Source organism: Haematobia irritans, chromosome 4 (assembly GCF_050003625.1).
Source record: "Haematobia irritans isolate KBUSLIRL chromosome 4, ASM5000362v1, whole genome shotgun sequence".
Lineage (NCBI taxonomy): Eukaryota > Metazoa > Arthropoda > Insecta > Diptera > Muscidae > Haematobia > Haematobia irritans.
Window position 1 is genome coordinate 70,428,658 of NC_134400.1, and position 14,903 is coordinate 70,443,560.

The following is a 14,903-nucleotide window of genomic DNA, read 5'->3' on the forward strand; positions in this document are numbered from 1 at the left end:
AATTTTTTTGGGGGTGGTCATGAATTAAAGTCCTTTTCGCGCTAGGGCGCTTAGTTTAGGAGATATGGGCAAAATAAGTTTTTCATATCAAAATTTAAATTTTTTTTAGGTTTTGGGTGGATTTGTCAATTTTTTGGGTGTGGTCACGAATTAAAGTCCTTTTCGCCCTAGAACGTATATTTAAGGAGATATGGGCAAAATAACTTTTTCATATAAAAACTGCAATTTTTTAGGTTTTGAGCGGATTATTAAATTTTTTGGGGTGTTACGAATTAAAGTCCTTTTCGCTCTAAGACGCGTATATACGAAGATATGGGCAAAATAAGTTTTTCAGATAAAAATTCCATTTTTTTTAGGTTTTGGGAGGATTATTCAATTTTTTGGGGGTGGTCTTTTAAAAATTTCAATTTTTGTAGGTTTTGAGCGGATTATTAAATTTTTTGGGGTGTTACGAATTAAAGTCCTTTTCGCTCTAGGACGCGTATATACGAAGATATGGGCAAAATAAGTTTTTCATATAAAAATTTCAATTTTTTAGGTATTGGGAGGATTATTCATTTTTTTGGGGGTGGTCATGAATTAAAGTCCTTTTCGCGCTAGGGCGCTTAGTTTAGGAGATATGGGCAAAATAAGTTTTTCATATCAAAATTTAATGTTTTTAGGTTTTGGGTGGATTTGTCAATTTTTTGGGGGTGGTCACGAATTAAAGTCCTTTTCGCCCTAGAACGTATATTTAAGGAGATATGGGCAAAATAACTTTTTCATATAAAAATTGCAATTTTTTTAGGTTTTGAGTGGATTATTAAATTTTTTGGGGTGTTACGAATTACAGTCCTTTTCGCTCCAGGACGCGTATATACGAAGATAAGGGCATAATAAGTTTTTCAGATAAAAATTTCAATTTTTTTAGGTTTTGTGAGGATTATTCAATTTTTTTGGGGGTGGTCATGAATTAAAGTCCTTTTCGCGCTAGGGCGCTTAGTTTAGGAGATATGGGCAAAATAAGTTTTTCATATCAAAATTTAAATTTTTTTAGGTTTTGGGTGGATTTGTCAATTTTTTTGGGGGTGGTCACGAATTAAAGTCCTTTTCGCCCTAGAACGTATATTTAAGGAGATATGGGCAAAATAACTTTTTCATATAAAAATTGCAATTTTTAGGGTTTGAGCGGATTATTACATTTTTTGGGGTGTTACGAATTAAAGTCCTTTTCGCTCTAGGACGCATATATACGAAGATATGGGCAAAATAAGATTTTCAGATAAAAATTTAAATTTTTTAGGTTGTGGGAGGATTATTCATTTTTTTGGGGGTGGTCATGAATTAAAGTCCTTTTCGCGCTAGGGCGCTTAGTTTAGGAGATATGGGCAAAATAAGTTTTTCATATCAAAATTGCAATTTTTTTAGGTTTTGGGTGGATTTGTCAATTTTTTGGGGGTGGTCACGAATTAAAGTCCATTTCGCCCTAGGACGCATATTTAAGGAGATATGGGCAAAATAACTTTTTCATATAAAAATTGCAATTTTTTTAGGTTTTGAGTGGATTATTAAATTTTTTGGGGTGTTACGAATTAAAGTCTTTTTCGCTCTAGGACGCGTATATACGAAGATATGGGCAAAATAAGTTTTTCAGATAAAAATTTCAATTTTTTTAGGTTTTGGGAGGATTATTAAATTTTTTTGTGGTGGTCATGAATTAAAATCCTTTTCGCGCTAGTGCGCTTAGTTTAGGAGATATGGGCAAAATAAGTTTTTCATATCAAAATTTAAATTTTTTTAGGTTTTGGGTGGATTTGTCAATTTTTTGGGGGTGTTCACGAATTAAAGTCCTTTTCGCCCTAGGACGTATATTTAAGGAGATATGGGCAAAATAACTTTTTCATATAAAAATTGCAGTTTTTTAGGTTTTGAGCGGATTATTAAATTTTTTCGGGTGTTACGAATTAAAGTCCTTTTCGCTCTAGGACGCGTATATACGAAGATATGGGCAAAATAAGTTTATCAGATAAAAATTCCATTTTTTTAGGTTTTGGGAGGATTATTCAATTTTTTTGGGGGTGGTCTTTTAAAAATTTCAATTTTTTTAGGTTTTGAGCGGATTATTAAATTTTTTGGGGTGTTACGAATTATTATATATAATAAGTTTTTCAGATAAAAATTTAAATTTTTTAGGTTGTGGGAGGATTATTAATTTTTTTTTTTGGGTGGTCATGAACTAAAGTCCTTTTCGCGCTAGGGCGCTTAGTTTAGGAGATATGGGCAAAATAAGTTTTTCATATCAAAATTTAAATTTTTTTAGGTTTTGGGTGGATTTGTCAATTTTTTGGGGGTGGTCACGAATTAAAGTCCATTTCGCCCTAGGACGCATATTTAAGGAGATATGGGCAAAATAACTTTTTCATATAAAAATTGCAATTTTTTTAGGTTTTGAGTGGATTATTAAATCTTTTGGGGTGTTACGAATTAAAGTCCTTTTCGCTCTAGGACGCGTATATACGAAGATATGGGAAAAATAAGTTTTTCAGATAAAAATTTCAATTTTTTTTAGGTTTTGGGAGGATTATTCATTTTTTTTGGGGGTGGTCATGAATTAAAGTCCTTTTCGCGCTAGGGCGCTTAGTTTAGGAGATATGGGCAAAATAAGTTTTTCATATCAAAATTTAAATTTTTTTAGGTTTTGGGTGGATTTGTCAATTTTTCGGGGGTGTTCACGAATTAAAGTCCTTTTCGCCCTAGAACGTATATTTAGGAGATATGGGCAAAATAACTTTTTTAAATAAAAATTGAAATTTTTTAGGATTTGAGCGGATTATTAAATTTTTTGGGGTGTTACGAATTAAAAACCTTTTCGCTCTAGGACGCGTATATACGAAGATATGGGCAAAATAAGTTTTTCAGATAAAAATTTCAATTTTTTAGGTTGTGGGAGGATTATTCAATTTTTTTGGGGGTGGTCATGAATTAAAGTCCTTTTCGCGCTAGGGCGCTTATTTTAGGAGACATGGGCAAAATAAGTTTTTCATATCAAAATTTAAATTTTTTTAGCTTTTGGGTGGATTTGTCAGTTTTTTGGGGGTGGTCACGAATTAAAGTCCATTTCGCCCTGGGACGTATATTTAAGGAGATATGGGCAAAATAGTTTTTTCACTTTTTCATATAAAAATTGCAATTTTTTAGGTTTTGAGTGGATTATTAAATTTTTTGGGGTGTTACGAATTAAAGTCCTTTTCGCTCTAGGACGCATATATACGAAGATATGGGCAAAATAAGTTTTTCATATAAAAATTTCAATTTTTTTAGGTTGTGGGAGGATTATTCAATTTTTTTGGGGGTGGTCATGAATTAAAGTCCTTTTCGCGCTAGGGCGCTTAGTTTAGGAGATATGGGCAAAATAAGTTTTTCATATCAAAATTTAAATTTTTTTTAGGTTTTGGGTGGATTTGTCAATTTTTTGGGTGTGGTCACGAATTAAAGTCCTTTTCGCCCTAGAACGTATATTTAAGGAGATATGGGCAAAATAACTTTTTCATATAAAAATTGCAATTTTTTAGGTTTTGAGCGGATTATTAAATTTTTTGGGGTGTTACGAATTAAAGTCCTTTTCGCTCTAAGACGCGTATATACGAAGATATGGGCAAAATAAGTTTTTCAGATAAAAATTCCATTTTTTTTAGGTTTTGGGAGGATTATTCAATTTTTTGGGGGTGGTCTTTTAAAAATTTCAATTTTTTTAGGTTTTGAGCGGATTATTAAATTTTTTGGGGTGTTACGAATTAAAGTCCTTTTCGCTCTAGGACGCGTATATACGAAGATATGGGCAAAATAAGTTTTTCATATAAAAATTTCAATTTTTTAGGTATTGGGAGGATTATTCATTTTTTTGGGGGTGGTCATGAATTAAAGTCCTTTTCGCGCTAGGGCGCTTAGTTTAGGAGATATGGGCAAAATAAGTTTTTCATATCAAAATTTAATTTTTTTAGGTTTTGGGTGGATTTGTCAATTTTTTGGGGGTGGTCACGAATTAAAGTCCTTTTCGCCCTAGAACGTATATTTAAGGAGATATGGGCAAAATAACTTTTTCATATAAAAATTGCAATTTTTTTAGGTTTTGAGTGGATTATTAAATTTTTTGGGGTGTTACGAATTACAGTCCTTTTCGCTCTAGGACGCGTATATACGAAGATAAGGGCATAATAAGTTTTTCAGATAAAAATTTCAATTTTTTTAGGTTTTGTGAGGATTATTCAATTTTTTTGGGGGTGGTCATGAATTAAAGTCCTTTTCGCGCTAGGGCGCTTAGTTTAGGAGATATGGGCAAAATAAGTTTTTCATATCAAAATTTAAATTTTTTTAGGTTTTGGGTGGATTTGTCAATTTTTTTGGGGGTGGTCACGAATTAAAGTCCTTTTCGCCCTAGAACGTATATTTAAGGAGATATGGGCAAAATAACTTTTTCATATAAAAATTGCAATTTTTAGGGTTTGAGCGGATTATTACATTTTTTGGGGTGTTACGAATTAAAGTCCTTTTCGCTCTAGGACGCATATATACGAAGATATGGGCAAAATAAGATTTTCAGATAAAAATTTAAATTTTTTAGGTTGTGGGAGGATTATTCATTTTTTTGGGGGTGGTCATGAATTAAAGTCCTTTTCGCGCTAGGGCCCTTAGTTTAGGAGATATGGGCAAAATAAGTTTTTCATATCAAAATTGCAATTTTTTTAGGTTTTGGGTGGATTTGTCAATTTTTTGGGGGTGGTCACGAATTAAAGTCCATTTCGCCCTAGGACGCATATTTAAGGAGATATGGGCAAAATAACTTTTTCATATAAAAATTGCAATTTTTTTAGGTTTTGAGTGGATTATTAAATTTTTTGGGGTGTTACGAATTAAAGTCCTTTTCGCTCTAGGACGCGTATATACGAAGATATGGGCAAAATAAGTTTTTCATATAAAAATTTAAATTTTTTTAGCTTTTGGGTGGATTTGTCAGTTTTTTGGGGGTGGTCACGAATTAAAGTCCTTTTCGCCCTAGGACGTATATTTAAGGAGATATGGGCAAAATAACTTTTTCATATAAAAATTGCAGTTTTTTAGGTTTTGAGCGGATTATTAAATTTTTTTCGGGTGTTACGAATTAAAGTCCTTTTCGCTCTAGGACGCGTATATACGAAGATATGGGCAAAATAAGTTTATCAGATAAAAATTCCATTTTTTTAGGTTTTGGGAGGATTATTCAATTTTTTTGGGGGTGGTCTTTTAAAAATTTCAATTTTTTTAGGTTTTGAGCGGATTATTAAATTTTTTGGGGTGTTACGAATTATTATATATAATAAGTTTTTCAGATAAAAATTTAAATTTTTTAGGTTGTGGGAGGATTATTAATTTTTTTTTTTTGGGTGGTCATGAATTAAAGTCCTTTTCGCGCTAGGGCGCTTAGTTTAGGAGATATGGGCAAAATAAGTTTTTCATATCAAAATTTAAATTTTTTTAGGTTTTGGGTGGATTTGTCAATTTTTTGGGGGTGGTCACGAATTAAAGTCCATTTCGCCCTAGGTTAAAGGTTAAAGTGGCAGCCCGATTAAGATTCAGGCTCACTTAGACTATTCAGTCCATTGTGATTTCGCCCTAGGACGCATATTTAAGGAGATATGGGCAAAATAACTTTTTCATATAAAAATTGCAATTTTTTTAGGTTTTGAGTGGATTATTAAATATTTTGGGGTGTTACGAATTAAAGTCCTTTTCGCTCTAGGACGCGTATATACGAAGATATGGGAAAAATAAATTTTTCAGATAAAAATTTCAATTTTTTTTAGGTTTTGGGAGGATTATTCATTTTTTTTGGGGGTGGTCATGAATTAAAGTCCTTTTCGCGCTAGGGCGCTTAGTTTAGGAGATATGGGCAAAATAAGTTTTTCATATCAAAATTTAAATTTTTTTAGCTTTTGGGTGGATTTGTCAGTTTTTTGGGGGTGGTCACGAATTAAAGTCCATTTCGCCCTGGGACGCATATTTAAGGAGATATGGGCAAAATAACTTTTTCATATAAAAATTGCAATTTTTTAGGTTTTGAGTGGATTATTAAATTTTTTGGGGTGTTACGAATTAAAGTCCTTTTCGCTCTAGGACGCATATATACGAAGATATGGGCAAAATAAGTTTTTCATATAAAAATTTCAATTTTTTTAGGTTGTGGGAGGATTATTCAATTTTTTTGGGGGTGGTCATGAATTAAAGTCCTTTTCGCGCTAGGGCGCTTAGTTTAGGAGATATGGGCAAAATAAGTTTTTCATATCAAAATTTAAATTTTTTTTAGGTTTTGGGTGGATTTGTCAATTTTTTGGGTGTGGTCACGAATTAAAGTCCTTTTCGCCCTAGAACGTATATTTAAGGAGATATGGGCAAAATAACTTTTTCATATAAAAATTGCAATTTTTAGGTTTTGAGCGGATTATTAAATTTTTTTGGGTGTTACGAATTAAAGTCCTTTTCGCTTAAACGCGTTGTTAGTGCTTGAGCGCGTTTGCTCAGCGGATATTCTGGTGGTACACCAGAATAAATGGTTTAATGATAGTCCTGGTAGTGCACCAGAACTTTCTTTTAAGAGGAGTTTAAAATTCTTTACTCGGTGGTACACCAAGAAAGAATATAATCACGCCAATTGAAACACCAAGAGGTTTAATCGTAGTGATCATCTTTATTAAATTTATTCAGCCTTATATACTAAATACAAGTAAGTAGTAATAACAACAAAAGTAAAAGAAAAATAACATAGTCGAATTATTTGCCGGAATTGCTTATGCTGCAGTTAAATTCTTTTTCCATATGAAGCCAATGACTGGTGTTGAGTTTCGTATTATTTGGCTGGTAGCTTGAATAGCATACGCAAGCGAAATGTTCTTGCGCGTGCCATTCAATACCTGACATATGAATTACCACCTTTGGATTGGCTGCAATATAGAAAGAATGAAAAGAGCAGCAGATTTTAATTTTATTCTATTGGAGATTTATTTTATTTTGTCAAAACAAAATAAAAAATCATGAAGAATAAACATATTGCGGCCCCGAGGGGAGTCGTGAATAATTTTGAGAGGTTTGTATAAGCTAATTCCGGTTACCTTGTAGGTTTTATTTGGGATGGGTCTACTGAAATGTCCCATGTTGATCTTGGAGCAGGCTGTGGTGATATATGCATGTTGGCCCTTTTCTTAAAAATGCACTTTGTTAGTAGGACCACAACAGCGATTAGAATAAGTCCTAATCCACAGTAGCTAACGATCAGGCTATGAACTGCATGGTAATTTGAGGTTGATGGAATTTCACGTAGTTGTGCCTTCACTTCTGCCTGCAAACGATTTATTTCTTCGAAACCTGAGCGGTGAATGAACGCTTGCGTTATATTTTCCATGTTAGGTAGTGTATTGAAGAATGACATCTCATTGTATGAACTGGACTGGTGTAGGGTCGATGTGATAGTTTGGTGGCTGTTGATAGTAATCATCTCATTTTTTATTGTGCAACCTGCTGGCAGTGTTAATATTCCAGTACCCTGTAAAGGCTGATAGTTGCTTTTACCATTACGGACTGTACTTAATTTCAGCTGTGCATCAGTGGCAAACAGCCATTGATTTTTCTTAAAGAGTTGATACCACACATTGTGGTTATATAATGCTTCGATATTGCAGCTAGGGTCAGATTCGTTGTTGAATAGATGGACTTCGCAGCTACAAATCTGTGCACCTTTATGGTAAACTGCTTGGACATTTGGGCATAAAAAGGTGTTGTGATCCAGTGAGTTGCAGTCAAGTAGTTTGATGTTATCCATTGTAAAATATTGATCACGATGAGCATTAAAGGCTATCATTTCTGATGTCGGCATGAGGGCTACTAGAGTATTATTTACCACTTGTGGAACTGGTGTCCTGGTTTGACAAGGTGCAGATAATATGGTCGTTCGATATTGATGCATGAGCTGTTGCGATGCCATATAATTGTATTATATCTACTACTGGTAGTGTTAAATCTTGCGGTAGGTTAGCCTTTATATTAGCTACCTCGACAGCAAATTGTTGTGGAGTTAGTAGAAGAGGGCTGATTCGACCATGATGAATGTCAGCCAACAAATCCGTCATGGAAACATGCATTTTTTGCAAGTTATTTGCAATTAGAATTAACTGGATACTGAGCGATAAGATGAGTTGAGAACGGTAGATATTTTCGTTGTTTGTCAGATTCATGAGTCTACTTATTTTAAAATTAATTTTTTCAAAACTCTCCTGTGTCCGAGCTTCAGATTGCTTCATGAGATTAAGGGTAGAGTCCAGAAATGATGTTTGGTTCCGCAGTAGGTCTTGCAGTCGAGCTTCGTTGGTTTTAATACTATTGATTGTTCCTGACATTTTCTCAGCATAATTTGAGTCCAGACACCAAATAATGAATTTGCTACGTTGCCGACTATATCTATTGCCCCTCGTTTCTTCCGTAGAATGAGATTTTCTGGAGTGGCTGGCAAATCTTTCTGGATATTGTAGAAATGGGTTATTAGGTCACTACATTGATCGCGGAAGTGTGAGTGATTGCATGTTTTCGCTAAGGCATTGGTTCCGTTGATGAAGAGCTGCAGTTCCTTATGAAGAGGTGCCAGTTCGAAATATATCAGAAGCTTCCATTCTGATAGAATTGGCTTAATGTTACCAATACACTCAAAATTTATACCGGGGTTGCCTTTAATCGGAGTATAGGTAACTTGTTGGCACATCACTAGTGGGAGGAATAATGCTAGCATAACTAGCATGCTGGTTGTGGGAAGGTTAGCACGTTTTGGAGGTGGTGAACCATTGTCTTTGTCGCTAGATGCGGCGCTGCGGCTAAGCGGAAATGAATTATCTCCTTTTTCGTCGTTAGTTTGTTCTAGAGGGAGAGGAGCGAGTAGGTGAATGGCTCGCTTAATGATACCGCTTGAGGTTTTTACTGCAGCTGCCCTGACGAAACCATCTGACCCTGGATAAGTTTCAATGACTTTACCAAGTCGCCAGTTCATGACAGGCAAGTTATCTTTAATTGCGACTATAGTGCCCAATTGCAGATTTTGAGATGCAGTTTGCCATTTATTACGCTGCTGGAGTTCATTGAGATATTCCTGGGACCATCTTTTCCAGAATTGGTGTTTTATTCGGGATACTAACTCCCATCGTTTTGCCAAAGTTGATGTTGTTGCTTGGGCTGTGACGTCTACTTGAGCAGTTAGAGGTTCTCCAATCAAAAAATGGCCCGGAGTCAGTGCAGCGGCGTCATTAGGATCATTTGGTAGTGGTGCTATTGGCCTAGAGTTTAGTATCGCTTCAACCTCTATGACAATGGTCTCCATTTCTTCGTAAGTCAAGGATGCACTCGATATTTCCTTTATCAGAAGACCTTTAGCGGATTTTACAGCTGATTCCCAAAGTCCACCGAAATGAGGAGATCGCGGAGGTATAAAGTGGAAAGTAATGCTTCTAGTTGCGCATTCTCGTTGTATTTTTTCTTGAGCTGTTGTTGAGAATAACGAGGTTGACAGCTCTGCGAGTTGATTTTTTGCTCCCACGAAGTTGGTAGCGTTATCACAATATAGGTTTTGGCAATGGCCCCTTCGGCCAATGAATCTTTTCAACGCCCCAATGAAGGCATCGGTTGTAAGGTCCGTTACAAGTTCTAGATGAACGGCCTTTGTTGAAAAGCAGCAAAATATCGCAAGATATGCTTTCTGAGGTCGTTTTCCTCTTGTTTTGAAATGTACCCAGATTGGTCCGCAATAATCTACCCCTGCGTTTATGAAGGGCCTTGCAGGCGTTACTCTTGTTTCTGGCAAATTTCCCATAATTTGTTTCAGAAGCTTTGGTTTTGATCTTGCACATTGAATACATTTGTGAACAGTTTCACGAGCCAAATGCTTTCCTTTGATGGGCCAGAAGCGTTGTCTCGCCGTAGCAAGGAGTGCGGTAGGTCCGCAATGCTTATTTTCCTTATGTAACGATTCGAAGATTAGTCGACTTATTGGGTCATTGAATGGCAAAAGCATGGGATGTTTGGCATTAAAACTCAAATTCGATTCTTCTAGTCTACCTCCAACTCTTAAAACTGTATGTTCGTCCAAAAACGGCGACAAACCTTTGATTTGACTTGAGCCTTTAAGTTCTCTATGCTTCTCCAGTTGTAAAATGTCTTCTTTGAAGTTAGAATGCTGTGCGATACGAACTATGACAATAAGAGAATCGTGAAGTTCAAGGGGAGTGAGGGTTGGCCTGTTTTGTCGATTTTCTTTACGGGTTTTGGAATTTTTAATAAATCTCAGAACATAAGCAACAATTCGTTGGAGTGTCTTCAAGGAATTCCTGTGATTTATTTTGTACAAGAAGTTTTCTGCATCAGCGGCCAACATTAGGTTGTGGAGGTTCTGCTTTCGTTCAGTGCTAATCGAATCAGGAGAAGGAAGAAACGCAGGAGGCCAATGTTTCTCGTCTCCGTGAAGAAAGAATGGTCCAAGCATCCATTGGGTTGTTTGTTTCAACTGATGGGGGTCTGATCCCCTAGATATGATGTCTGCTGGGTTATCTTTGGAACTAACGTGTCTCCATTGTTCAGGAGTCGTGTTGTCTTGAATTGAAGCAATACGATTAGCGACAAAGGTGTGAAAGGAGGATGATCTTGAGTTGATCCAATTTAAAACTATTGTGGAATCAGTCCAGTAGTAAGTGGGTGTTGTCATCATATCTAAATCGTTCTTAACTTTAACCGCCAAGTTGGCTCCCAGCTGTGCAGCGCATAATTCTAGCCTTGGAAGCGTTTGTTGTTTAAGGGGTGCTACTCGGGATTTCGCACAAAGGAGGTTTACAAGTATAATCTTATTCGGTAAGATTGTTCTAATGTATACTGCTGCCCCGTATGCCTTTTCTGATGCGTCGCTGAAGATGTGGAGCTGAGAGTTTTGAGAAATATGTCCCTTATGGACATGTCGGTGAACGGGAAAGGTTTCAAGTGACTTGAGGCTCTCTCTAAAGTTTCGCCATCGATAGTCGAATTCTGAAGGTACGGCTTCATCCCATGAAAGATTTAGATTCCATAGTTCTTGGACAAAGATTTTCGCCCTGACGACTAGAGGAGATAGCAAACCTAGGGGGCCGAAAATACGTGCAAGATCTGAAGTGACCGTCCTTTTGGTCACTGACCTGATTGGCGCTAGGTTGACCTTTACTTTAAGTTGGTCAGCTTTGGGTAACCAGGCCAATCCCAAAGTTTTGGTATAATTGGTGTCATCTGTGCTGAAGTCCAGGCTAACTTCTTGGTCGCACTCCGGAATGTTATGAAGCAGGTGGATATGATTGGCACTCCACTTTCGTAAATTAAATCCGTATTGCGCCATGACTTGTTGCAGTTGGCGCTGGATTTCCAAAGCTGTATTCAAGTTGTCTGCTCCGCCCAGGCCATCATCCACATAGAAGTTCTTTTCCAAAAAACTAGCTGCTAAAGGAAAATGCATCTTATTTTCCCTGCTTATTTCTTTCAAGCATCTAATTGCCAGATAGGGGGCTGGTCGGGTTCCGTATGTAACGGTATTTAATGTGAAGTAGTTGATAGGTTCGGTGATATTGTTCCGCCACAGGATAATCTGATATGGTCTGTCTTTAGGATGTATCAGTATTTGGCGAAACATTTTTTCTATGTCTGTGGTAAACACGAAACGTGGCAATCTGAAGCGTAGCAGAATAGCAAACAGATCATTCTGTAGTGTTGGGCCAGTATATAAGACATCGTTCGAATACTACTCGGAGTTTAGTGGTGCTGCTTTCAGGTCGTAGGACACAGTGGTGAGGAATAAAATATTTTGCTCCTGTCACATTGTCTATGTTGACTTTAGTCATATGGCCTAGTGCTTCGTATTCCTTCATAAACTGTATATATTGTTGTTTTAAGGTAATGTCTTTGGATAGTCGCCGTTCCAATGATAGGAAACGGTTAAAAGCGAGACTGTGTGACTCTCCTAAAGAGCTTGGTTCGGCACAAAATGGAAGCCTTACGATGAATCTTCCTTCTTTGTCACGTCCAGTATGCTGATTAAAGTGAGCTTCGCACTGTGCGTCATGTATCGATAATTGCTTCTGTGTATTATCGACTTCTTCCAGTTTCCAGAATCGTTCGATTGTCTGGTTCATGCTATCTTCATCAGTTAGTACTCCAAATATTGATGTTTGCAAATGTTGATCAGATACCTTCCCTGATGCTATCCACCCAAGTGTTGTGTTTTGCAAGATTGGAAGGTTGTCTCCTAGTTGGATTTGTCCGATAGCGAGTAGCTGATGATGATATTCTGCGCCTAATAGGATGTCGATTTTGCCTGGACGGTTGAAGGTAGGGTCTGCCAGCGTTATATTCTTGGGAATTAGCCATTTATCAATGTGGATAAATTGAGCAGGTTGTGGAGTAATTATTTGGGGAAGTACGAATGCCTCCAAGCGTGATGAGAAATTGTTATATCTTGACTGGAGCGAAATGTTCACTCTGTGTTGAACCTTGGTCCGATTTCTTCCTATACCACTAATTGACATAGTCGTAGGTCTACTTGGTAGACCGAGTCGTGCTACTAATCTTTCCGTAATTAGGTTGACTTGAGATCCCGAATCGAGTATTGCTTTGCATTCGGTTTCCAGACCATTCGCCTTAATCTTGACCAATGCGGTTCCTAGTAGAATATAGGGCCTTCGAGATTCAGAGTTTAAGGCCAAGCTTTCAGCTATGACGGATGGGGTAGTGATAAGCGAAGCCGCAGTGGATTGGTTGGAAGTTGTTGCTGATTCTAGTGGTTTGGGGTGTTCCATTTGATCTTCCTTGATTGATCTACCTGAGGATTTGGAGGGTTGCGTGTGAGATTGTTCAAGGTGGACGAGCGTATGGTGCTTTCTCCCACATTTTTGGCAGCGGCCTAAATTCGAGCATTGTTTCGTGGAATGTCTGCTGCTAAAGCAATTCACACATAACTTCTGTCCCAGTACAAGATTGAGGCGGTGTTTTGTGCTGAGTAGAGCGAATTCCTGGCATCGGTATAATTGATGAAAGTCCTTCTTACAAATGATGCAATGTCGGCTTTCAGGACTTGGCTGGGAAGTCAGGGCGCAATTTTTGGAGCTATTGATAGAGGTTTTTTCCTTTACACCCATTGCTTCCAAAGTATGAAAATAGTTCTCCAAGAACGATAGGAAGTCGCTTATGGTTTGCAGTTCCTTCGGATTTTTGATCATTTGTTCATATTGACTATGAACACTTTTATCCAACTTTTTAACGAGGAGGTGGATTAAAAGTGGATCCCATGACGAAGTCTGGAGTCCCATGTTGGAGAGAGCTGCCAAACATTGTTTTGTTGTGTCATGTAATCGCTTGAGGGCACTTAAAGATCCAGCACCTGAGGGTTGATCGAGTAGCCTTTGGATTGCCGTGGCTGCCATAACCCTCTTATTGTTATAACGATGTTCCAACAATTGCCATGCCGTGGGATAATTGTCTTCTGTTATGGCAAGGTGCGCAATAAGGCTTGCTGCTTCGCCCATTACGTGGTTTTTCAAGTACCACATCTTGTGAGCATTTGGGATTTTCTGCTCATGGATCATTTTTGTGAAGAGATCCGAAAATGATATCCATTTCATATAGTCACCATCGAATTTGAAGATAGTGACTGCAGGCAGTGGTAAAGAAGTTGGTCGGGCCACAACTTCCGGGTTGGAGAAGGTTGAATCCCTGCTGGCACTAGAGAGTTGGATAACTGCTGCCTGGGCCTCTTTCTCGAGCCAGATGTATTTTGCAGTATCGTATCCGAGTAGCTCTGGGTCTGGGTACTTGTCTAGAACATCGTCGTTGAGGCACTCTATCTGTTGCCATAGACGGTTTATTGTGGCCATTTTCACCTCATAGTAGGTTCTCTCCTGGCCACTAACTTGCAAACCTTCTAGTTGCCGACTTAGGGCTTCCATTTTGCCTAATGAACGGCTAATAAGACCGTCGTGACCGCTAGTGGCACCCACCTGTTCATTCTCAGTATGTAAGGATTGCACGTTTGGAGGGTTCTTTGCGTCTGGGACTTTCTCGATGAACTCATGTTCCAATAGTTTTATACATTCCAAGGCCATGCTTTTGATTTTGTCATAATAACCGGAAACGAAGTATTCGCTGGACGGATCGATACCCTCTGAACATCGTAGCTGGTTGTCCGCCTCTTCGAATTCTTTCCAGGCGGCATTGAGCCTAGCCAGTCGGTCTTGGTAATATGCGGTGGTTTTTCGGATTTTTGGATCTTTCTCAATATTTCTGATGAACTTGGCGATGCCTTCGCCGATGTCCTTCAGCTGTCGCAGGAGCTCAATCTGAGTTTCCATCGTTGATTAGTAACAGTAACGAAAGTTGACTGGTATAGATTATAGGAGCAAAGGTCCTGTTGATTAATTATATACACAATGGGTATTGTAGGCACAAAGGGTCCTGATGAGTGGTAGCAGGCACAAAGGGTCCTGATGAGTGGTTGCAGGCACAAAGGGTCCTGATCGGTGGTTGCAGGCACAAAGGGTCCTGATCGGTGGTTGCAGGCACAAAGGGTCCTGATCGGTGGTTGCAGGCACAGAGGGTCCTGATGAGTGGTTGCAGGCACAAAGGGTCCTGATCGGTGGTTGCAGGCACAAAGGGTCCTGATGAGTGGTTGCAGGCACAAAGGGTCCTGATGAGTGGTTGCAGGCACAAAGGGTCCTGATGAGTGGTTGCAGGCACAAAGGGTCCTGTCACGGTCGCCAAAATGTTAGTGCTTGAGCGCGTTTGCTCAGCGGATATTCTGGCGGTACACCAGAATAAATGGTTTAATGATAGTCCTGGTAGTGCACCAGAAC

General features: G+C 38.0%; 2 protein-coding genes across 2 annotated transcripts; both read right to left on the minus strand.

The window, feature by feature from the left end:
• Nucleotides 1–8,302: 8,302 nt before the first annotated feature.
• LOC142235553 (uncharacterized) lies at nt 8,303–11,692 on the minus strand. Its single transcript, XM_075306804.1, has one exon. It carries the CDS (start codon nt 11,690–11,692, stop codon nt 8,303–8,305), a length of 3,390 nt encoding a protein of 1,129 aa, XP_075162919.1.
• Nucleotides 11,693–11,756: 64 nt separating this feature from the next.
• On the minus strand, nt 11,757–14,402 carry LOC142235554 (uncharacterized). The gene has a single exon (XM_075306805.1). It carries the CDS (start codon nt 14,400–14,402, stop codon nt 11,757–11,759), a length of 2,646 nt encoding a protein of 881 aa, XP_075162920.1.
• Between the last annotated feature and the right edge of the window lie 501 nt (nt 14,403–14,903).

What these genes read in the sequence shown, in the direction of transcription:
- LOC142235553 (XM_075306804.1), bottom strand. Translation starts at nt 11,692, where the DNA reads ATGTTTCGCCAAATACTGATACATCCTAAAGACAGACCATATCAGATT.
- LOC142235554 (XM_075306805.1), bottom strand. Translation starts at nt 14,402, where the DNA reads ATGGAAACTCAGATTGAGCTCCTGCGACAGCTGAAGGACATCGGCGAA.